This window comes from Fringilla coelebs (genome assembly GCF_963513975.1).
Source record: "Fringilla coelebs genome assembly, chromosome: 21".
NCBI classification, from domain to species: Eukaryota; Metazoa; Chordata; class Aves; order Passeriformes; family Fringillidae; genus Fringilla; species Fringilla coelebs.
The window spans coordinates 9,257,695-9,281,046 of NC_140047.1; the positions used below are offsets into that span (position 1 = coordinate 9,257,695).

Consider the following 23,352-nt stretch of genomic DNA (forward strand, 5'->3'; position numbering starts at 1 on the left):
AGTGTGGTTTCACAGGAATTGTGGTTTCTGGGGAGAGCTGCTGGCTCTGGCAGGTGTTGAGTGTGACCAGTGCAGATCAGGCTGGGAAATGCCACCCTGGGTGACAGGGAATCGCTGCTTGGCAGTGGGAAAGGCCAGCAACTGTTTGTCAGGATTAGGAAGCGTGTGGCTTGGCAAAGCCTGGCTTAGCGAGGGCCGATGCAGATAGACACGTGTTCCAGAGCAGATCTGTGTTTGTTTGCTCACTTTGTTTTAATTTGAAACTGAACCCTCTTCCCTGTGGTTAGATCCTCCCAGCTAAGCAAGTTTTAGCACAGGGAAGTTGCTCAAGGAAGGGAAAGGATGCTGGATGAGGCGTGAAGTGAGAGCAACCGCTGTTACCACAAACACTTCCCAACCTCTGGGAACAAAACCATCGGGGGTTTTTTGCTCCATCCTCTCCATTCATCCCCTTTTCCAGTGTATTATTTCCTAAGCCAACATTGCTGCTTTTATTATTCCTGCTCATTGTTTAAATAGTACCAGAGGTGTACACAGTGTTTTCAAACTCTGGGGAAGAAAAGGACCTTTCTCACAGGGGATGTTGTGCTAGTTTAGGGATTGTGGTAGAAATAATTAAGGCTGAGATGGGCAGGGAGCACCAGGGAGTGGTGTCAGAGCAGAGGGGTGGCCTGGAGCAAGGTCCTTGTGCCATCTTTCACCTGGGAATAGGAATTCTGAGCTTTGGAAATGTGGGTTGTGGGAGAGGCATCATCTCCCTCAGACACAGCTCTTGTGCCAAGGGCTTCCAAAAGGAGAGGGAAAAACAATCCCGGGCTTGTGGCACCTGGTAATGCACTGACCCAATTGTGCACTGCTGTGTAAGGGGAGAGAAATTCCTTCCTGACCCTTGGGCTTATCAGCCCATGCCCTGAAGCATGAGATTTGATTTTCTTTATCTGGCTTTCCATAATTGCAGATGCCGTGGCCGGTGCTCCCTGTCTCCCACCCCTGGGAAGCAGCATCTGCTGCCTTTAACTCAATGGACCTTCTCCTCTGGGAGTTCCATCCCGAGGCTTTGCTGGGAAGTGCCTGGAAGGAGGGAAGGGTTGCTGGTTCCATCAGCCTTCCCAGCACTGGTGGCTCAGCTGGGGAGGGCAGGTGTCCCCATCGCCACGGATAACGTCCTGAACATTTGGGATTTCTGTGGGTGCCCTGCCAGAGCCCAGCCCAAAAGAGTTAAAGCCTCTCTGCCCTTCCAGCCTGGGGAAGTGGAATTAGTCACAGCCCTCAGGAGAAGTGCTGGCCAGGTTATAAAAATGACAAATGAGCAGAAATCAATAACGAGGTTAGTGTTTTCTGGGAATGCCGGGCACAAAAGGAAAATACATCAGCACGGGTGGCGGTGCTGGGATGGGCTGTCCCTTGAATTGTCCCTTTCTCCTGCCCATCATCTGTGAGTCTCCCTGGCACCATCCACAGCGGGGTGGCTCTGCACACCAGCACCTCCCTGGGATTTCTGGCTCCTCTTGGAGCAGATCCTGTGTGATTCCAGCTCCCTCTGGGTGCTCCTTCAGCATGAGGCAGCTCCAGGATATGGGAAATTGGGGATTCCAGAGGGTGCCCCTGGGGAAGTTGGGTTTCAGGATACAGGGCAGTGTTCCCACAGCAGAGAGGGAGCATTGGAGGCCACGTTTCCTTTTCCAAAGGGATTTGGGCATGTCTGGAGAGGAAACGGCTGCCTAATTAGATGGCTTGAAAATCTTTACCACCGCTCGTTACAAATTCATTCATCATCCCCTATTGAAAGAACCACGCTGCAAAAATGACATTGTTATGATTATTATTATTTATAGGGTAGATGTGAATGAGCTTAATCCTGTCCTAGCCTGGGCTGGGTTCAGAAAGTGACCCAACATCCCAGTGCTGCTTCTTGGCCCTGGTGTCACCCGGGTTCTGTGCAGCAAACCTAATTTGGGATGTCTTGGGAATTTGCAGCAGCTTTAAAATGTGTAAGAGAGGGGAAAAAAGTGGCCCAGGGGTGTAAATAAGAGATGGGAGGGAGGGGGGTGATACCTGTCAGGGATCAGTGCAGGGAGGGACTGAGGAAGGCTGGGGTGACAAGGGACTGAGCTGTTCCAGGGGAGCAGGAGGTGTCTGCACAGCATTCCAGGGTTGGTGGCTTTCCCAGGGTATTAACACATTTCTCTAATTAATGCAAACTTCCTTAATCAGCCTGGGATTCTGGTTGACCTGGCTGGGTGTCTGCTCCCTGCTCTGGGATGTGGTTTCTCTTGGAGGCAGTGCCTGGTGCCTGGAGCTCTGTCACAGCCATGAGGAGCCTCAGGGATGGGTGGCAAAATCTTGATCCAAAATCTTGATCCCTTGTGGTTCTTCCCTGCCTGCGGTGCCCCGGGTGACGCCCAGACCTTGAGGAGCTGTTGGAGAGCAGGGGTTAATGGAGGCTGAGGGGGATGGATACATGGGGAGAATTCCTGTTCCTCCAAGGAAATTGTTGATCTGGGATACTCACAGTGCTCATTTTCAAGGGGCTGTCTCCATCACCACTTCCCAGTTGGAATTAGTGGGGACAAAGTGGGCTCAAAGCAGGAGCTCTGACTCCAAGCACCCCAAGAACTCCTCAAACTTGGGTAGCCAATCCCACCCCCTCGCTGCCTGGATGGAGTGAGGCAGCACTGCGGAGTGAAGGATTCCCACCCCCTCTTTGCCATCAAGGAGAAGGTGGGCAGTGTCCTGCTGGGATGAGCTGGCCCTCAGGACAGCCATGCTGGCATCTCCTGGTCCCACAGGGAGCTGCCAGCACCTGCCTGAGGCACAATTCCACGTGCCACGGCACGTCCAGCCTCTTCCACAACCGCGGATCCATCGGAGCCGCGCCGGTGCGAGGCAGCCTCCCCGCCTTGGGTCCCTGCCAGTGCCCAGAGCTCTGCCCGTGCTGGTGGCACTGGTCCAGCCCCAGGCTGATGAGGTGGCTCCCAGTCCCGGTTAATCATTTGCCAGGCAGAGCTGCCGGGGTGGATCTGAATTCCTCTCTCCCGTGGACACGCCGCGGTGCGCTCGGCTGTCGCGCTCTCGCCCCGAGCTGCAGCGCCGAGTGTTTTGCAACAGAAAACCCCAAACCACATGAAAGCAGCCGAGTTTCGTGTTTCACCGTAACCCCAAATTCAGGTTTGCCAGGAGTTTCAGTAGTTTTACCAGCCTTTCCCACGAACCTGCAGTGAGAGCTGTCGTTGAGCCCGGTTTTGATGCAGACCCAGGTGCGACTCGGGTGGCGTTTGAGGTCTGTGCAAGTGTGAAATCCGGAGGGTTTTGAGAGGAAGGAAGGAGGGAACCCAAACACACGTCAGGGCAGTGCTTGCAGAGAGCCCTGCTCACATCTGTGGCCAAGCTGTCCTTCCTTGGGGACCCAGGAGCGTGGCACCCGTATCCTCTACACTGAGGGATGTTCTTGGGGATGCTCTGAACCAACTTGGCAGCATCACCCCCAAACCAGCTGCTAGAATTTGATAAGTGCTGGTGCTCTGAGCATCCTGGCTCTGGAGAGTGACCCAATGACCTTGTGGCATCTTATTCTGGTGTCTGCCACCTCTGGGGCTGCTTTTGGAGTGGCTTATGGCTTTGCTTTAGGAAAAACCCAGTGAAAGCCAGCGGTGTGCACAGATGCTCCAAAAAACAAGCGTCGGGGTGGGGATGGGGCTCCCTCTGAACCACGCCTGGCGCACACCCAGCCCTGCCTCTGGATTCTGTGTGTTATTGGATCGCTTTTTCGGCAGCGCCGGCTTTCCTTTCTCCAGCAATTTCCTGAAATAACGTTAGGGAAATGTGAAAATCTTGAACTTTTGAACCTCCCCGGAGGACGGCAGGAGGAGGGGACGCCCGCCTCCTCCCTGACGTTTATTTTGGCTACAGGGCCTGGGGATGGGGAGGAGGGGGCTCTGCAGGCCGCAGAGGAGCCGGAGCAGCGCTGCCCCTTATTAATTAATGACTTTCTCATCGGTGGGTCACGGAGGCGAGGAAGGCAGAGGAAGTTTTCTTTTGCTGGCAGATGCCGGGGAGAAGGGGAGTGCCTGGGCTGGGTGGCGAGGGCAGGGGGTGACACTCGGGGTGATGGATGGGGCCGCGGGATTTTCACCGGGCTCAGGACACGGGCAGAGAGGAGCAGAGGAGGGAAGGGGGATAGGCTGTTCCTGGGAAGTACTTTTCCCTCTGATGAACTTCAGAGGAGTATAAATCACTGCCAGGCTGCAGCTGCGGAGCATGTGACGCTGGCAAATTAATGGGCCTTCGGAAAAGCGGCCATGGCGTTCCCCTCCGGCCTCTTAAAGGCACCGCCCGCCTTCCCGGGGCTGGGAACGGGCAACTGGGGGCTCGGGGCTGGGCTGGGGGAGCCTGACGGTCCTGCTGGCCCCTGAGTGAGCTGGGTGTGCCCATGGAGATGATCCGGTGTGAGGGCCCTGTGGTGGTCCCCATGGGGGAGCTCAGTCCGTGGTGGAGCTCAATCCGTGCTGGAATTCAGCCCATGGTGGAGCTCAAATCTGTGGTGGAGCTCAATCCATGGTGGAGCTCAATCCATGGTGGAGCTCAATCTGTGCTGGAATTCAGCCCATGGTGGATCTCAGTCCGTGGTGGATCTCAATCTGTGCTGGATCTCAGTCCCTGGTGGAGCTCAGTCCATGGTGGAGCTCAGTCCATGGTGGAGCTCAATCCATGGTGGAGCTCAATCCGTGCTGGAATTCAATCCATGGTGAAACTCAACCCATGGTGGATCTCAGTCCCTGGTGGATCTCAGTCCATGGTGGATCTCAGTCCATGGTGGGCTCCTCCTGTGGACAATCAGGGCCAAGGTGCTCCTGGGACTGTGATGTTTGGGTACCTGGTGGGGGTTTGGTGTAGTGATGCCTCTGCTCTCACCTACTCAGGTTTTGTGTACCAGAGTGGAGGATGGAGACAGATGCAGGACAGCCAAAACCTTGTGCCTGGAGCGTTGGATTTGCATCAGGGATGGCTGAGGCCTTGCCTGGGGGCAGCAGGGTGCTGTGGCAGGGGACCTTGGGGCATCTTTATCTTGCCAGGGCTGGGCATTCCCAGATATCCCATGCCAGCTGCTGGAGGCTCTCCAACTCATCCAGGGTCTCCAGGGCCACCACCCAGGCCCACCACACCTCCTTGTTCCTCTTCCTCTCTCTTTAAAGCAGTGGTGGAAGAAGGGGAGAATGCAGTGCTGCAACTCCTGCCCAGCGCTGCTGGAATGTGGGAGGGGGAGGGAACCGAGCCACCCTCCCAACAGTTAAAAATTACTAAATACTTCCCTAATATAATTAGGTTTCCATGCAGGCAATTGCCTTAATTGCCAGAGGGATGTGGGGCTGTGCAGGGAGATCCAGGCTGGGCTGGCCCTGTGCTGCTGCTTTGGTTGGTGTCTCATGTTCTGCTCCAGCTGCAACAAGGGATTTGTGGGGGAAAAATATTCCCAGGGATGCCCCAGTAAGGATTTGGCTGGCCAGAAATAAACAAAAGTGAACGTGGTGGGGCTGGAAGCAAGTGGTGGCAAGCAGGACCAGTGTCACCCTCCTTGGATGGGTTTGCTGGAGGATGAGCTCAGATTCTATCAGGACATGCTGCAGTTTAAATTCCTGTTTATTTTCTAAGTGCTGTTGGAGCAGGGAAAGTTAGGCAGGCAAAAAAAAAAAAACCAACCCAACCAAACCAGAGCCCAGTCTGTGATTTACGTGGTAAAGGAGATAAGTGGGGATTTAAGGAGAAGGGAATATATAATTGAGACGAACGTGTAACATGAGCAGGGATCCAAACAGAGAGATTGTAATCAGAAGTGTGAGGAGAAGCTGGGGTTTATTAATGAAACGTCTCATCCATTTGTCAGCTGGAGAGGAGCAGCCTTCCCCAGCAGCTGGAGGTGGAGGGGGTGGACGTGGGGATCCTCTCGGTGCAGGGATCCAGGCTGCCATCTTCCTGCTCAGCCTGGCAGTCCAGGCAGTGTTAGAGGAAAAAAGGAACTCTGTGGTTTCTGGGAAGCTGGATGGTGTTGTTTTCCTGGCTGGAATCTGCCCCAGATCTCAGGAGCTGGGGGAGCTGCTCGGCAGGGCTGAGAACCACCCGAGGAAGGGCTTGTTGGAGCCTTCATCCAAGTCCCTCATCTTCCTGATGCTCTCCCAGTGCTTGGCTGCCCTGCAGTCCCCCTCCCTTGAGTGCTGCAGTGCCCAGGCACATCTGGGGGTGCTGCTGACCCCATCCCACAGCCCTGCTGGCTCCCAGAGCTTGGACAAACCCCTCTGTCCTAGCCTGGAGGCTGCAGGCTGCTGCAGACACATCTAGCCCAGCTTTGGAGCAGCACTGGGAGCCATGTGGAGAGCATGGAGCGCCCATCCCCAGGGTCCTTGGTGTCACATTGCCAGCAGCTGTGTGCCTGGAATTCCCATGGTTTGCCCTTGCTGGGGGTTCTGCTCCGTGCTGCGTGGTCTGTGCCGCAGGGATCGCCATGTGCCTGCTGTTGAGGTGACACCAGGACAGGTGACACCAAAACCTGGTGGAGTCACCTTGTTTCATGCCCCACTCAGTGCCTTCTGTCCCTGCCCAGCATTGCCTTTGGGGCCTCTCCATGCATTGGGGTTGGGCAGTGGGGTTGGGCAGTGAGGGGTTAACCCGCAGCCGTGCTCAGCTCTCAGCCTGCACACGAAGGGAACATTTTTGTGAGGGCTCCTTCCCCTTCCCAGGCCCTGGCAGTTATCTGTGGGCTGCCAGAACTGCTGGAACGCCGAGCCCCGCTGGACATTGACCCGTCGGTGCCGAGCTCAATTAGCTGAGGCTATCTGATTGGACTTGGCGCAGCCTAATTAGCTTTGGACTCCAACCAGAAACTTAAACCCAAAGGCAGCTTGCAGGCAGCCCATCCCTGACTGCTGCCTGCCTGAGGGAGGGAAAAGCTTTCCCAAGCCTCCTCTCTGGCCTGGGAATGGGGAACAACCCACCCAGCCTGCCTGCCCATCCCTCCGGCCACACAGCTGGAGTCGAGGGGGCTTAAACCTCCCCTCCTGCCCCAAACCTGTTCCTGATCCCCAGCAGGTCACATAAAACCAGAGGCAGCTTCTTCCTCTTGGAAAAAAGTGCATGGCATCTAGTTTCTAGAGGGAACTTGCTTTTTTGGAAGGGGATCTGACTCTGCCTTCGCTGTCTTGTCACACACCTTCCTGTGTAGCACCCAGTTCTCAGGCTGCTTCTTCTTCCTCCTGGACCTGCAGCTGAGGGTCACAGAGTGGGTGGTTTGTCCCTGAGGGAGCTGGCTCGCTCCTGAGGGTTCTCCAGTCATGGTGGAGATGTGGAGGAGGAGCTGAGGTGGGAAGGGATGGCAGCTTTGGCACCCTGGGTTCCTTTCCCCGTCTGTGTTTCCACCTCTGTGGCCATGAACACTGCTGGGAAGGGACCTTCAGGGATCTGTTGGCCAACTTCCCACCAGGCATGGTTCTGAGAGGTGGGCATTTCTCCAAGGAGGCTTGGAAAACAGCCTTCCCATGGGCTGCCCTTGCCCAGTTCCCAGCAGTGAAACCCTCTGGGGGGTTGGCTCATCCCACTTGGATGCTCGTGAGACGTCTCCTGACCAGATGACACCTCCGTGCCCGTGCCTGGCTTGCTGGATCTCAGCTGAGAGATGGAAAAGTCCATCCCAGTCCATCATGGCCTTGTCCTCCTCCATGAGAACCACCACAACTGGTTTTCTGGGAGACCAGTAAGCAGTGTTGGTTTTGCTGGTCGGTGGCAGCACAGCTTTGGTGTCCTGGCTGCCAGCTGCACTCTGGTGGTGAGCACCAGCCCAGGCCCTGCTGGATCAATTAAAGCCCATTATGCCAAGTGAATGACTGTAATTATCTCAAATCTGGATTAATGTGCACGCACAGCACCGTAATATAATCCTCCTGCTTGGTGCTTTGTGGGCTGTTGTTCCTGGGAGCCAGGCAGAGGCAGGGATCCACAATTCATGGCTGTCTTCCTCCTCCTCCTCCTCCTCTCACCTCCTGTTGCTGGCTCAGACCCGAGTATGGAGCTTGGCCCATCCTGTAGGATCTCTGAAGCCACGTGGGCTGATGGTGCTGAGCTCAGGTGGGAGCAGAAGGTGATGGGGAGGTGCTGTCCCTCCTGCCAGTCCCCAAAATCAGCAGAGCAGGGGTGGATGCAGCACATCCTGCACCTCCAGGACTCATTAACAGCGAGCCCATGGATCTCAGAGGCACTGCTGGGCTGCTCTGCGCTTGGCCTTTAGGATTTGGCTCATCCCAGATCTGCTGGGAAGCTGAGGGTTGGGAGAGCTCCTGTTTCCCAGAGCACTCAGCATCCTGTGGGCTGCTTCTTGCCCTGCCTGCTTTGCAGAGGGATGTTCTGGGGCTCAAGGGATTAAGTTCCACAGGGGTGGGGAGCTTGGCTCCAGGTCTGAGACCCTTCTGCTCCCCACATCCTGGAGCCCAGCGTGGGGATGTCCCCAGGTGCTGGGGACAGTGGTGGGATGACCAGGAGCAGTGCCTGGTCTGGGTTCTGTGTGTGTGTGTGGCTCCTTACTGGGACGTGCTGGGGGATCTCCAGGGTGAGTGGAAGAAGGATTCTCCTCTTTCTGCTGGAATGAGCCTAAAGCTCCTGAGCTCCCCGTGCTGGATCCTGCTTGGATTTTCATAGCTCAGAGCCCAGCACCCCCTCAAGGGCAATCAGATCACTTCCAATTTGCCCATAAGCCCATAAAACTGCAATTGAATGTAATTAAAAGGCCATAATGAGCTCCAGCAACCTGTGGGACCACTGTGCTTGAGCTCTCACCGTGCTCTTTTCAGGGACTGGGATGGAGCCAGCCAAGGTCAGAGGCTGCAGGGAGGATGAGGAGCTCCCTGGGCAGGGTGGGCAGACTTTGGGAAGTGCCACCATCACCACGTCCCCACCATGGTGATGCCCATGAGGAAGGAACCCCTGGGAGCAGCCCTCTGTTTTTGTGGAGCAGAGGGAGCTCTGCTGGCATCGTTTTCTGCTAGTTTGGCTTCACTGATGCAGTTTGAAGGCTGGAAAGGGACCAGCAGGTCCAGTCACCTCTCAGCATGGCCTGTGCTTGGGGAAGGGGGACGGGGGACAAATGCAGCAGTGATGGCTGAGCCCTTGTCCCTTGGTCCCCCAAACCTCCCGTTCAGGGTGCCTGAGGACACCCAAAAAGTTGGAGAGATGCAACCCCAAGCAGGATTTGCCTGGAAAACCTCAACTCTGCCAGATTTGGGGCACACAGCTGCCTTGGGAGGGCATCACACCCCAAAAGCACCGAGAGGGGACCAGCCCTGCTCTGAGCTACCTCTTCAAAGGGCTCTGCAGAGCTGCCACGTCGAGCCCTTCATTAGCCAGCCCCTGGCAGCCCTGGCAGCAGCACTACAGTGCCCCTATTATGGGCTGGCCCCGCCGAGGTTCCCAGGCAGTAAATGAGGGGCACTCTGAGTGCAGAACAGAGAGCATTGTGAGAGCAGAGCGGGGCCAGCGCCGGCCCTGCAGCGATGAAATAGGAGCCTGTAATTTCTCAGCGCTGTTGTGACATCTTTGCACAAGCGTGTGATTGAGTCACATTTGCTTTATCAGCAGAATCCTTGTTTGCCTGGGTGCAGCCTCCCCCCTCCGCCCGGCGCTGCCAGGGTGGGGGAGAGCTGCCTGCTCCCCTTCCCCCGGGCTTCCTCTGTGTCCTGCTCCTCAGCCTCGCTGCTTTTCCCTTCTCTGCCTGCCCCTGTCTGCTTGGGAATGCTCCATGTGCTGGGGAGATGGTTTGGGATGGGGTCCATGTGGTGTTTCCTCCAGTGACTGGGGACAGGAAAATTCCCTTTTTCAATCCTTCCCCCTTGGAGATGGGTTCAGGCTTCCATCTCTGCCACTGCTCCAGGAGCAGGGTGGGGATTTTAGCAGGCTCCTGAGAGGGTGGGATGGGTTTTTTAAGGGGAAAAATCCCAGATAAGCCCCTGTGCTGATGCTGAGCACACTTGGTGAGCCCTGGCATGGGCTGTGTGCCCCCTCCTCCACGGCAGCTGTGAAGCATCAGGAGCAGCTATCCCATTTTTGGTGTGGGTCCTGTGGTGGGGGGATCTCCAGACCCCTGGGCACCCAGGGTGCAGCAGTTGATGGGCTGAGTTAGGGGTGAGTGTCTCCCAACAGTGCTGCTTTGGGCCAGATTGCCAAAAATGGGATTTTCTCCTGTGGAGAAAATAGGACAGAGAGGAAGAAGAGGTGTTGGAGCTGCAGGGACCCAGCTGTGGGACAGGGATGCTGCTGCCAGGTTTGGGGTGGGTCCCCCTTTGCAGCAGTGGGATGATTTTGCACTTCCCCTTCTCCTTGTGGGAAGAGAGCAGAGGTTCCCTGAGTGCTGAGCAGGAATTCTGGCTGGGGAAGGGAGAGGCTGGCGTGCAGAGTGCAGCAGGAAGGCTGCTCCAGGGCGAGCTGCAGGTGAAACGCTGACAGGAACAGCACCTGAGGGATGCTGGGGGATTCCTGCAGCCAAGGAGAAGCCCTGCTGCTGCACTGAAAGCCCCAAAGCAGCTCTGCTGCTGGCTGGGTTCAGCGGAGGGGCTGCGGGGAGGTTTTGGGGAGAGCGCAGAGCCAGAGGTGAGAAGCTCTGCGGCTTTGAGGTTTTAGTTTGGTCAAAGTGAAACCTGCTGGGAGGAGGAACCCACCCTGTGCAGACTGCAGCTGAAACTTGAGTTTGTCACTGTCCTTGAGCAGCTTGAACCACCACAGCATCACCTGGGGAGGATTCTGAGTGTGGCTGGGGAGGCTCTCCCAAATCTCAGAGCGCATTCCTGAAGAGAAGCTGCACGTGGTGGTGTTGAATGCCTGCAGAAAGACAGATTTCAGTGTGCTGGCACATGTGCAGGGCTTGGGGGTCTCAGAGGGATGTTCTCAGGTTGGTCTTTGTACTCAGGTCCAGAAATATAAAAAGAAAAAATAATTTTAGTTACTTTTTGCTGGAATCAGAGCTACTCCACACGCTGGACCATGCTGCATTCCCGTGGTCCTGCACCCCTTTTCCTGTAGCTGTGGAAAAGATACTCAGAAGGGATTTATGGATAAAACACAGCTGCATCTTCTGACAGCTTGGGATCCATTCCCAGGGATCCCCTGTGTGCTCAGAAGCCAGGTGCTCTGAGAGGATCAGCTGCCTGTCCTCCCTGGGCAAGGTGCTTTAAATGCAGCTTGGCTTTGCCAGGGGGTGCTGCTTGTTTCTTGGATGCATGGGTGGATTTTGGGCTAAGAACCACACTGCACACTCAGGTCAGGCACTGCTGGCCCCGTGGCTGCAGCTCTTGCTCCATCCTCCCTCCAGCTCTCAGCTGTGCTGCTATAAACTGAGAGCAAACTTACTCAAGATTGTAGGCCAGGGGCTATTTCAATTCATCCCCGAGTTGGTGATCAGGACAAAAGTGAGGACCTGACCTCTTGTGGTCACAGCATTACCATGGCAATTTTCACATGGAGACCACCCTCCTGCCTGGATCCTCCTGTTCTCCTGCTGTGTTTTGTCATCCCCTGGTTTGCTGTGGGGCAGGTGAGAGCAGAGGAAAGGGGAAACCTGCATCATTTAAGGTTCCTTGTCTGGAAAGCACGAGAGATTCCCGAGCTGCTTTTGAGGAATGAAAGCAGAAGGACACGGATTTGCCCTGCTGGGTTCATTTTGGTGCAGTCACCAAAGAAGGAACGTGGGGCTCTGCCTTCACCTGCTCCACGTGCATTTGGGGGGGAGGATTTACAGCCTGGGCACCCCAAAGTGATGCTGGAGAGCCCAGGAGGAGGAGGAGGGTGTTGGCAGGAGGCTGGTCTGTGCTGCTGGCCCTGCTCCCTCCCAGTGTTGCCCTGCAGAGCTCTGACACCAAGGGCTGACTTAAGGAAGGGAGTGGCAACCCAAATTTAGAATTTCCTCCTGCTTAATACCCAGGCTTGATTTGCTTTCTGATTGAGGAGGAAGAGGTGCTGAGGGAAAAAAAAAAGAGAAGCAGAAGCAGGGGGGTGTGAGTGGCTTTCCAAATCTCAGCTGGTGCCAGGGACAGGCTCCTGGGTTGGTCCTACAGTGACAGCTCCCCAAAAAACCCCCTCTGACCTGCTGCAAACCCCTCTGATCCCAATGGGCTGCCTGTGGGTTTTATCCTAGGTGGGCAGCTCTCCTCAGCTGCAGAAAACCACAGGTCAGGGAGTCTGTTTGTGCCTTGAAATAATGTTTTTTTTTAACTTCCCCTCTCTCAGATGCGAGTGCTGAGCCACTGAGCTGCTGAGTAAACTCCCAGGATATGCCAGAAAAGGTTTTCCAGCAGAGCTAGGTCACTGTAGTTTTACTGGCAAAGCCTCTTAGGCATAAATGAAGATTATTCTGGTGAAAGCTTCTGCTGGTACACTTTATTCCAGTCCAAATGACCTATCCTGGGGGAAAAAGCGCCTGTGCACGTTGGAATTGTTCTGCTCTGGGACGTTTTGTGGTCTAGAAATGTTCAGATCACAGCCCTTGGTGATAGTGCTGGATCAGCAGAAGCTGCTTCAGCTGCTGCAGACGTGCCCTGGCCAGGCAGCAGCACTTGGAGTGACCCTGGGGGACAGAATGCCACAGGGGAGGGTGGCAAGGGCTGGTGGCATTCTGTGTGCTCCTGGAGGGTCTGACCTGCCCATCTGGGGTGCATCCAGCCATGGATGTTGGCTGGTGCAAGCTGGAGCCTTGTGCTGAGTGCCAGGGGGATGGAAAACAGCAGTGGAGCTGCCCATGAGTGTTGGGCACCAATGTTTTAGGGAGATTTTTTTCCCCCCTTATTGAAAATGATCAATGATATTCCTGTTCTAATTATTATTAGGATGATTATGATAATACCAGAAGAATTCTGTCTGGGGGAAGGGTGATGCAGCAGTTCAGATGCTGTCCTGGATTTTGGAACTGCCAGGATCTGTTCCCAGCTTTGGCATCAGTTTTTGTCTGGTTTTGGGGGTGCTGCTGCTGCTGCAAACCCCTGTGGGGTGGGAATCCATCCCAAAGAGCCCTTGGGAAGGCTGGGATCTGCTGAGGGAAAGGGAGGAGCACCAGAAACACAAAACCCAGGCTGGGTCTGGTGTCCAGGGGATGATTTTTGCTGGTGTGGGAGCACTCCCTTGCAGCCATCCCTGGCACATGGATCATGTGGCCCTGCCCTAAATGTCATTTTCCTTGGGAAGAAAACTCCCATCCAAAGTCTGTGGCTGGCAGGCTCATCGTTTGGAGGAAGAAAAAGAGCTTCACTGCAAATTCTGCAGCTGCTGACTGAGCTCTGGTTTCTGATCTCCCAACTGCCATGGGGCATCTTTGGGGAGAGACAGAGATCCTTGTGCTGAAACAAAGGACACACACAGAAAATAGCTGCACTTGAGGGGTGTGACAGAGGGGAAATGCTTTCAGAACCTTTTTTTTTTTTTCCTATTTTTTTTCTTTAATTTAGAAACAGGCACAGAGTTTATTTTGGTCAAGAGATGGTCACACACAGCAGCTTTAAATGGCAGAACTCCTCGAGGAGAAGGAACAGTCTCACAATGCTTGAGCTGAAAATGCCTTTGGGGAAATGCCTCCTCTGTTTGCTGCAGTCCAAGTGGTGCTCATCAGTTTGGGAATTTATTTGTGTCTGTTAAGGATATTTCCTCCATCCAGGCTTTTTTGCTTTTTGAAATCTATCATTTTTTGTAGCATTCTTTTTGCAGTCAAGGTCCTTTAGGACACTTGTGGTGGGGAAGAGGGCAGACTGCTCATATCCCACTCCTGATGCCCATCTCTCCATCTCAAGTTGTATTTTCCCCAAACTCCAATTTCCTCCAGCCAGGGACTGGCAGCATCTGGGCTGAGTTGTCTCGAGTGGACTGTTGATTTTGCTGAGTTTAAAAAGCCATATTTGCTTGCTGGATGTAAATGTTTCCCATTGCTGCCGCTCTCCCAGCGGGGTTTTGGGGCTGGGAGTGTTTGGATGAGGAGTGGAAACCTCCCAGTGTCCAAGGAGTTGCTTGGAACTTCTGAGTTGTGCTGATCTGCAGAAGTTCTGGTTCAGATTTCCCAGTGTGTGGCCGAGGGGTTTGGGTGTCAAGACCCCCAAATGTGGCTGTGCCTACCCACAACTCAGGATTCATCATCTCTCTCCTCTCCTTTCCCCCCCTTTCTGTTTCCCCCTCCCAGTTCCTTGCTGGCTGCTGGGATCTCATGGATGTGGGAGCAGGGTGGGTGAGGGGAGCTGATGTGGTGACCTGGGATGTGCAGGGAGCTCCTGGAGTGCCCAGGGGTTGGGATTTTGGGAGAGGTGCTAGTCCCACACGTGCTTGGCTTGGGCCAGTTGCCAGTGACCCTCCTGTGACCTCTCCTGCCTGAAATATTCTTTAAATATTTAAAGAATAGTTATAAATAAATATAAAGATATTATTATATTACATATATTATTATAATTATATTATTGTAAACATTATTATAGTATAAATAAATATTCCTTAAATATTCTCTAAATATAGATAGAGATATAGAATATATGGATATATTCCCTAAATATAAATAGAAAAAAAATTCTAAATATTCTTCCTTTTCTGAGAGGGAGGACTGTGCTCTGCTGCCTTCCCTTTGCACAGCTCAAGGGCCTGTTTGCCCTGCATCTGCTGCATCCTTGGGAGGTGTCCCAAGGGTGTGGGGTGCTGCTCCTGGATGGCTCTGGGCGCTCTGCAGGGCCCTGCTGCTCTCCCAGCCCTTTCAAACCCCCAAACCCAGAGAGCTCAACCCCAGGAGCAGCCCTGGAATCCTGCAGGAATTTCCTGGGGTTCCTGTTGTGCCTCCCTCACGTCACTCAGCCACGGGTGCCGCGGTGGCCGGCGCTTGGCTTGTGTCAACATCCTGTGAGAGCCCAGCCAGGCTGGGACAGGGACAGGGACAGGGACAGGGACAGGGCTGCTCCTCTGCCACGGCCCAGGGCACAGATGGGGGTCACAGATGGGATTCTGGGGGTCCTGGGAGCAGCAGTGGGGTGCTGGAGGCAGTGATGGGATTCTGGATGCAGTAATGGGGCTCTGGATGTAGCAGTGGGGTTCTGGAGGCAGGGATGGGGCTGTGGGTGCAGTGATGGAATTCTGGGGTCACAGATGGGATTTTGGGGGTCCTGGGGCAGCAGTGGGGTTCTGGAGGTAGTGATGGGATTCTGGATATAGCAGTGGGGTTTTGGATATAGCAGTGGGGTTCTGGAGACAGCAGTGGGATTGTGGGGGCAGTGATGGGATTCTGGGGGCAGCAGTGGGATTCTGTTGCATAAATGAGACTCTGGGTGCAGTGATGGGGTTCTGGGTGCAATGATGGGGTTCTGGGTGCAGTGATGGGACTCTGGGAGCAGTGATGGGGTTCTGGGAGCAGTGATGGGGTTCTGGGTGCAGTGATGGGGTTCTGGAGGCAGCAGTGGGATGCTGGGGCCAGTGGTGGGACTGTGGAAGCAGCAGGGGGATGCTGGTTCCACGCCTTGGCGAGAGCAGCATCGCTGCCTTGCTGAGCCTTCTCTTCCTCCTGCTGGGGTTTCCCCCACCACCAGGATCAGGGATCTCCAGGGAGGGTTGCTGAGGCTGGGCTCCTGTGGGCTCAGAGTGACATTCATGTGCTAATTGCTCCAGAATCCTGGGGACACAGCTGATCCTGATGGGTGCAGGCGACTGAAGGCAGAATTTTTAGTTCACTTTGGGGTCTGCAGCCGCAGGCAGAACACCCAAGTGGCTGTGCTGGTGCATCCCTGTCTCTGGGTGTCCCTGGTGTGAGCTGGGGGTCCGGGTGGGTTTTGGGGGGAGCTCTGCCCGTGCTGCCCCCCTCCTTCCCCGCCGCCTTCCGCCCACCCCTCCCTGGGGGCTGGAGCCAGCCCCTTCCTCGCTGGGGATTGTTTTGCAAGCAGCATGACAGGATGAGGAGGAAATGTGCCAGGAATGGCTCCATGTCTCCTCTTGGGAGAACTGGAGTCTATTTATAAGCCCCCCTTCCCGCCCCCCTGCTCTGCTCCCCCGGGACAGGCAGACACAGTCTGTCCTGCTGCCTGCAGAGCTGCTCCTGCTCCCCCTCCCTTCCAGAATCACAGAGACACTCAGCTTGAAAAAGACCTCCAAAATCCTCAAATCCAACCTCCCCGTGGATGGGCACACACCTGATGTGTGTGCTGAGCCACCTCCTCAGCCTGTGGGTGCTGCTCTCACTGTCCCCCAGTGATAAATCCAAATTATCCTGCGGCAGGAGGGGATCCGCTGGAGCAGCCCCTGGCTGGCTGTGGCATTCACATTTTCTGAAAAAATCTCTTTGCTCAGGATTTTTCTCCTGAGAAGCTTCAGAGAAGAGGAAAACAATTCTTATTTTATTTGCTTTTTTTTTGTTTTGTTTTGCTTATGTAGGATATGTTTGGAGATTGTTTACTCACAAGTAATTGTTTCTTTGGATTCTGGTGTGAGTTGTTTCGACTCGTTGGCCAATCAGGGCCAAGCTGTGTGAGACTCTAGAAAGAGTCACGAGTTTTTATTATTAGCTTTTTAGTATTTAGTATCTTTTTTGTATTCTTTAGTATAGTATAGTATTTTTTAATACAATATAATATTATAAAGCAATAAATTAGCCTTCTGAGAACATGGAGTCAGCTGCATCGTCTGGGGCATTCCCTGCAAATCCAACACCTGGCAGAGCTCAGAGCTGTGCCAGGGAGGTGGAGGAGGGCACTGATGCCTGGCTGGAGGTGGAAATGCTCTTAACGAGGTGGAAATGCTCTTAATGCCTGCGTGGATACTCCAGAAGAAGGTGGTTTGGAAAGATGGAGCTGCACTGGGAATTTGGGGGGAAGAACAGGGAGGTGCAGCTCAGGGCTGTGTCCCACTTGGGTGCCTTCATGAATACTCCAGGAAAAGCTGGTTTGGAAAGATGGAGCTGCGCTGGGAATTTTGGGGGAAGAACAGGGAGCTGTGGCTCAGGGCTGTGTCCCGCTTGGGTGCCTGCAGAAGGTGGTTTGGAAAGATGGAGCTGCACTGGGAATTTTGGGGGAAGAACAGGGTACTGCAGCTCAGGGCTGTGTCCCACATGACTCACCCCCTTCCCTCTCCTCCTCCTCTTGCAGATTTCTCCAACCAGGTGAATTCCACATCCCTGAACTCCCCCACCAGCCGGGGGCCCATGGCCACGCCGTCCCTGCACCCGTCCATCGGGCCGGGCATCGGCTCCTCGCTGGGCTCGCCGGGCCAGCTGCACTCGCCCATCAGCACCCTGAGCTCGCCCATCAACGGCATGGGCCCCCCCTTCTCCGTCATCAGCTCCCCCATGGGGCCACACTCGATGTCTGTCCCCTCCACGCCCAGCCTGGGCTTCGGCACCAGCAGCCCGCAGGTAAGGGGACACTGCTGGGGGGTCACTGCCACCTGTTGGGGACACTGCTTAGGGGTCACTGCCACCTCTGGGGACAGTGCTGGGGGGTCACTGCCACCTCTGGGGACAGTGCCACTCTCTGGGGACACTGCTGGGGGTCACTGCCACCTCTGGGGTCACTGCCACCTCTTGGGTACACTGCTGGGGGTCACTGCCACCTCTGGGGACAGTGCTGATGGGTCACTGCCACCTCTGGGGACAGTGCTGATGGGTCACTGCCACCTCTGGGCACACTGCCACCTCTTGGGGACACTGCTGGGGGGTCACTGCCACCTCTGTGGACACTGCCAATCTCTGGGGACAGTGCTGGGGGGTCACTGCCACCTCTGGGGACAGTGCTGGGGGGTCACTGCCACCTCTGGGGACAGTGCTGATGGGTCACTGCCACCTCTGGGCACACTGCCACCTCTTGGGGACACTGCTGAGGGGTCACTGCCACCTCTTTGGGGACACTGCCACTCTCTGGGGACACTGCTGGGGCGTCACTGCCACCTCTGGGGACAGTGCTGGGGGGTCACTGCCACCTCTGGGCACACTGCCACCTCTTGGGGACACTGCTGGGGGGGCACTGCCACCTCTGTGGACACTGCTGAGGGGTCACTGCCACCTCTTGGGGACAGTGCTGAGGGGTCACTGCCACCTCTTGGGGACAGTGCTCACTGCCACCTCTTGGGGACATTGCTGGGGGGTCACTGCTGCCTGTGTGGGGACAGTGCTGAGAGGTCACTGCCACCTCTGGGGACACTGCCGCCTCTTTGGGCAAGGAGGAGCCACCCCTGTGGCACCAAGGGGAGGCAAAAAGCAGAAGCAGGAGGGGGAAGCTCAGCTGGAGGCATGCTGCTCCTTTGTGGGGCTGCTCCGGGTGGGCTGGGAGGGACCAGCACAGCTGGAACACAGCTGGCCATCAGCTGTTGTCCCCAGGATTGGGCTGGAAGGGGAGTCACCTGGGTCACCTGGGGGCTGGTGTAGCTGTGGCAGGGGCCAGAGCCACCCTAGGACTGTCTGGGATTCTTCTCCTTCCTGGGAAGCAGCACATCCCCTGTGGGGCCAGCCCATATTCCCCCCAGAATCGTAGACTTGTTTTGGTCAGAGAAACCCTCTAAGATCATCCAAGTCCACCCCAAACCCGTGTCCCAGGTGCCACACCCCCACACCTTTAACACTCCCAGGGATGGTGACTCCACCACTTCCCTGACAGCCCTTTCAGTGCAGAAATTACCCCAAACAGCCAATCTCAACCTCAGCTGGCACAGCTCGGGGCCATTTCCCCTCATCCTGTCACTTGTACAAACCCAGGGCTCCTCTGCCTGCTGCCCCTTTCTCCTCACAGGGCCAGGAGTGGCCTTCAGTGGCTAAAGATTATGTAAAAACCCCTCCAAGCAGGGTGAGATAAGCTCTTTTTAAAAATAGCCAGATTGGGGTGCTGGCCAGCCCCTGCCACCTGTTGCTGGCTGCTCGCACGGGATATGTTTAGTAAAAGGGCAGATTAAGGAATTGGCCACCACCTGCCACTGGCTGCAGGTTTATTTATTCCAGGCCCTCTCTGGGACTCAAGCACCTGCCAGCACCTTTATTTTTAAATGTTGGCCTGATTTATTCCCAGGGATAACAGAGCTGTTTTACTACGTGGGGCTATTTTACTACGTGGGGCTATTTTACTACATGGCTACTATCTCTGGGGACCCACAGGCAGCTTCCCCAGGGTCCAGCATCCCTGTGGTGGTCAGAGAGGAATAAGATTTGCCTCTGGATGAGCTTCCCCCGTGCAGGATTCAGCCTGTGACCCTCTCAGATGTGCAGGGACCTGCTTCCCACTGAGGGACAGCAGCAGGGCGGACGCGTCGCTCCCACCCCGGGGCAAGAGGAACTGAAACTGCGCCTGGGAACGGGCAGCCAGAGCAAAATCAGCAGCCCTGGAGCCAAAATGGTGGGGAAGGAGTGGGAAGGGGGATGTGAGGCAACCCTGGGGGGAGCCACAAGCCGGGGAGGCGGCGGGGAAGGGGCGATGGTAAGGTGCACTTTGGGAGCGGCCAGCGGGGGAACCGAAACGAAGCAGAGCTCCAGGGCAGAAGGGGAAGTGAGAGTGGGGTGGGATGGTGCTGGGAGCGAGCTGGCTCCAGCCCTGGGGGCTCCAGCCCTGGGGGCTCCAGTCCTTGTGTCTCCAGCTCTTGGTGGCTCCAGCTCTTAGTGGCTCCAAGCCTGGTAGCTCCAGCCTTGATGGCTCCAACCCTTGTTGACTCCAGCCCTGGTGGCTCCAACCTTGGTGGCTCCAGCTCTTGGTGGCTCCAGCTCTTGGTGGCTCCAGCTCTTGGTGGCTCCAGCCCTGGGGGCTCCAGCCCTGATGGCTCCAGCTCTTGGTGGCTCCAAGCCTTGATGGCTCCAGCCTTGATGGCTCCAGCCCTTGTTGACTCCAACCCTGGTGGCTCCAACCCTTGTTGACTCCTGCCCAGATTTCTCCAGCACGGATTTCTCCAGCCCTGGTGTCTCCAGCTCTTGGTGTCTCCAGCCCTTGTGTCTCCAGCCCTTGTGTCTCCAGCCCTGGTGGCTCCAGCCCTGGTGGCTCCAGCCCTCGGAACACCCGTCCTTTGTTCAGGGACTTGTCTGAAGTGTTTTTCCTCAAGTTGACACTTGGGAGGTCCTCAGCCTAATGGCTCCTGCCATCTGTTCCCTGTCTGGCCACATTAGGTCCCTGTCCCTGTCCCTGCAGTGGGCAGAGGCACCTACCTGGGCCAGCAGAGTGCAGGAGGGAGGAGGAGGAGGAGGAGGAGGAGGGGGGAGCGGGGCCGACGCTGGAGGGGCAGCACAGCCCCCCTGGCCGGGCCAGCAGAGCACAGGGGTAATGAGGCGTGTGGCCCCCGTGGCCGGGCAGGGATGGCACTGATGGAAGGTGCTTTGCATCAGATGGCAGATGCCACTTGCCATCAGGCCACGCCTCGTCGCCTCTGGAGAGGCAGCAGAGCAGAAGGGCACGCGGTGTGCAGGTCCCCAGGGTGGGTCCCCTCCATCCCAGCTCCGCCGGGGTGGGAAGGAGCTGCCAGGCTCCCAAAAAACAGGGGGCTCACCCCACCCTTGTGGTTCTGAAGAGGGGAGGGCCCTGCAGCCCTTGGATGCTCCCAGCGCCCTCCCTCCAGCACTGGGAGGTTCCCAGGATCTGCAGGGTTTGCAAACACAGCCCCAAAATCAGGGATCCTGCCGTGGCATCCCAGCATCCGTGGCAGGGGATGCTGGTGCTGGGCTGGCCCAGGAATGGGGGGTTAGACCCTGCAGCTCCAGGATTTAACACTCTGCTTCAACCCTCTGACCTAAAAATGATGGGAAAACGGGGAAAACAGAGCAGGGTTTTCAGCAGGAGCTGCGAGGGGAGGACTTTCCATGCAGGGCTGTGTGGAGCCGCCCCAGGCAGCGCTGGCAGCAGCTCGGGATGCCCGGGGCTGGTGGGGAGAGATCAGACGTGGGATTAGATCGTCTGCCTTTGCACAATGCTCTTTGTAAGGGTGCCTGGGGGACTGGGGAAGGCCTGGGGTGGTTTTTGGGATGGGAGGAGGAGGAGGAACAAAGCCCTGCTTGCCAGGAGGGCCAGGATTCACGCTGGGTGCGATGAGCTGGAGAGGGAGGGAAGGAGCCCAGAGGTGCTGGTGTCACTGGGGAAGCAGAGCCCTGGTTCCTCCCCTGTCTGGGCTCGTTGCTGAGCTGGAGCCGTGCTGTCCCAGAGCAGAATTGCTGTGCCAGGGCCAGGGGCTGCTGTCCCCTCTCTGTGCTGCACGTGCTCCCGGGGCAGGCGCCAGGGCGCTGTGGGAACCCCGGGCTGGCTCTGCTGAGGTTTGGAGCCGGTGCTGGGAGAGGAACTGATGACTTTCCCCTCCCCAGCCCGGGGCTGACTCAGCTCTGAGCTGCTGATTCTCCGGGCTGAGTATGTTGGTGGGACCCCCACCCTCCAGGGTGGGGCTTGCTCTGCCCATCACCCCCCCAGTGTTTTTGGGGGGCTGCTCGGGTGGGCTCTGTGGGCTGCTGGGGCTGGGGGAGGTGGTGGGTGGGGAAGGGTTTTATCTTCATCAGGCAGCCGTGGGCTCTGGGCTGGCTCCCACAGCCAGGGATGCAGCTTGCCATGAGCCACTGCCACCAGCTGGGAACTGGGAACTGGCTCCACTTCCCAGGAAGGGCTCAGGGAGGAATTCCTGGGGCAGGTCACCCAGACCTGGCCACCCCTGCTCCCAGGGGAGCACAGAGATCATGTGGCACTCAGAAAGAGATGCTCCTGCCTGGGACCTGCTCCTCCCTCCCCTCTCTGCCCTGTCAAAGAGCAGCTGAAGCCAGGAGTGCATCCCTGGGTGGCACCAGCTCCAGCTGCCTTTGATTCATGGCAGGCACAGGCAGGTGGCAGAGGGAGGCACATCCATCCCATTTCTCCAGGGTGGGTTTACCTGGCTCTGTTGTGTGGCTGCCAGTCATCTGCCTGCCAAGTATTCCCCACCAGCCTGGAGACTTGAAAGCCAGAGGAGCGGCTGTGCCTCTCTAATTGACAGATCACAAGCCCTGGGACTTCCCTGAATTAATTTGTGACAAATGCAATTGCTGGGGATCTCTGTTAAAGTAGAGAAAGGCAACAAACTGAGTCTCAGGCCTGTGAATCCATCCTGGGCTCCGAGGGTGGCTGGGATGGTGGCTCTGGGACAGTCCCTGGCAGGCTGATCCCCCTGGGGACACCAGCCAGCTCTGCCGAGCTCCAGAGCTGACCAAGTGCAGGTCCCCATCATCCCCAGACCCTCCTGGATGGGGTGAGCTTGTCCCCAAGATGGGTCAGTCCTACAGCTCTGTGCCTCAGTTTCTCTTTGCACACACGTGTGTAACAGCCCAGTGGGGATTCAGCCCGGGAAGCCTTCACTCCACAGCAGTGCCATGGTGCCAGTCCCACCCAGTTCTCTGCTTCCTGGGGCCCAAGGGAAGGAAGGACAGACATTTGGGAGTTCCAGGGACGTGTCCCACCCGCTCCAGCTCTGGAATCCAGGCCCTGTTGCAGCTGGGACGTGTTTATTTGCCATGGAGCTTTCCTTTGGAGAGATAATGCAGAATGCAGAGCTGAACAAGAGTGTCCTGGCCTTCATCATCCGTGCAAGGGCTCTCTCCCAGCCAGCAGCTCTCCCACCAGCCACCCCTGCAGGTCTTGCCTGTGCCCTGTGCTGGTGTGAAGCTGGGGTGGCTGCTGAGCCCTGGCTGTGGGGGCTGTGCTGGGGCAGTGCAGGAGGGACTTGCTTTCCAATTAAATCATGGAAAAGCATCCCCCTTGATGGGCAGGGTCAGCCCTGCAGCGTGCTTGGGGGGCTGTCCTGCTCCTGCTGCCAGCTCAGAGCCAGCCCAGCTCCTGTGCCAGGCCAGGTGAGTGTTGTGCACTGTGTGCCCAAATCCTCTTGGTTCAGCAGCGCTGGTGCCCCCTGGAAGCGTGTCCTGTCCTGTCCTGTGTGCCAGTGACACAGCCCCATGTCCCCAGAGCCAGCTGAGCCCTGTGCTTGTCCCTCCACAGCTCAACTCGCCCATGAACTCCGTCACCAGCACAGAAGACATCAAGCCACCCCTGGGGCTCAATGGAGTCCTCAAAGTGCCAGCACACCCCTCAGGAACGATGGCCTCCTTCACCAAGCACATATGTGCCATCTGCGGGGACAGATCTTCGGGTGAGGCTGGCAGGGGCTCGGGGCAGCGGGCTCAGGGTGTGGCAGAGAGCTGGCATTGCCTCCCTGGCTGCCAGGAGCTCTCCTTTGGGACAGCACCTGCCTGTGCCTCGCAGCAGGGGATGAAGAGCCAGGAGACCCCAGGTCCCTGTTCAGCAGTGGGGTCTCATCCTCACCCTGTTGGCAAATGAGGCGTCAGGGGGTGCCCTCCCTCTCCCCATCCTTTGATCCTCACTGGTCACACAGTGCCACATGAAAGGTGCT

At 56.5% G+C, this 23,352-nt stretch overlaps 1 protein-coding gene across 1 annotated transcript in view; it reads left to right on the forward strand.

Moving 5' to 3' along the window:
- The window catches only part of RXRA (retinoid X receptor alpha), a 98,919-nt gene that overhangs the window by 48,496 nt on the left and 27,071 nt on the right, over positions 1-23,352 (forward strand). The window contains exons 2-3 of the mRNA XM_084219829.1: positions 17,118-17,383; positions 22,941-23,091. Of these exons, the coding sequence (XP_084075955.1) occupies positions 17,118-17,383; positions 22,941-23,091 (417 nt within the window). The remainder of the gene's footprint in view (positions 1-17,117; positions 17,384-22,940; positions 23,092-23,352) is intronic.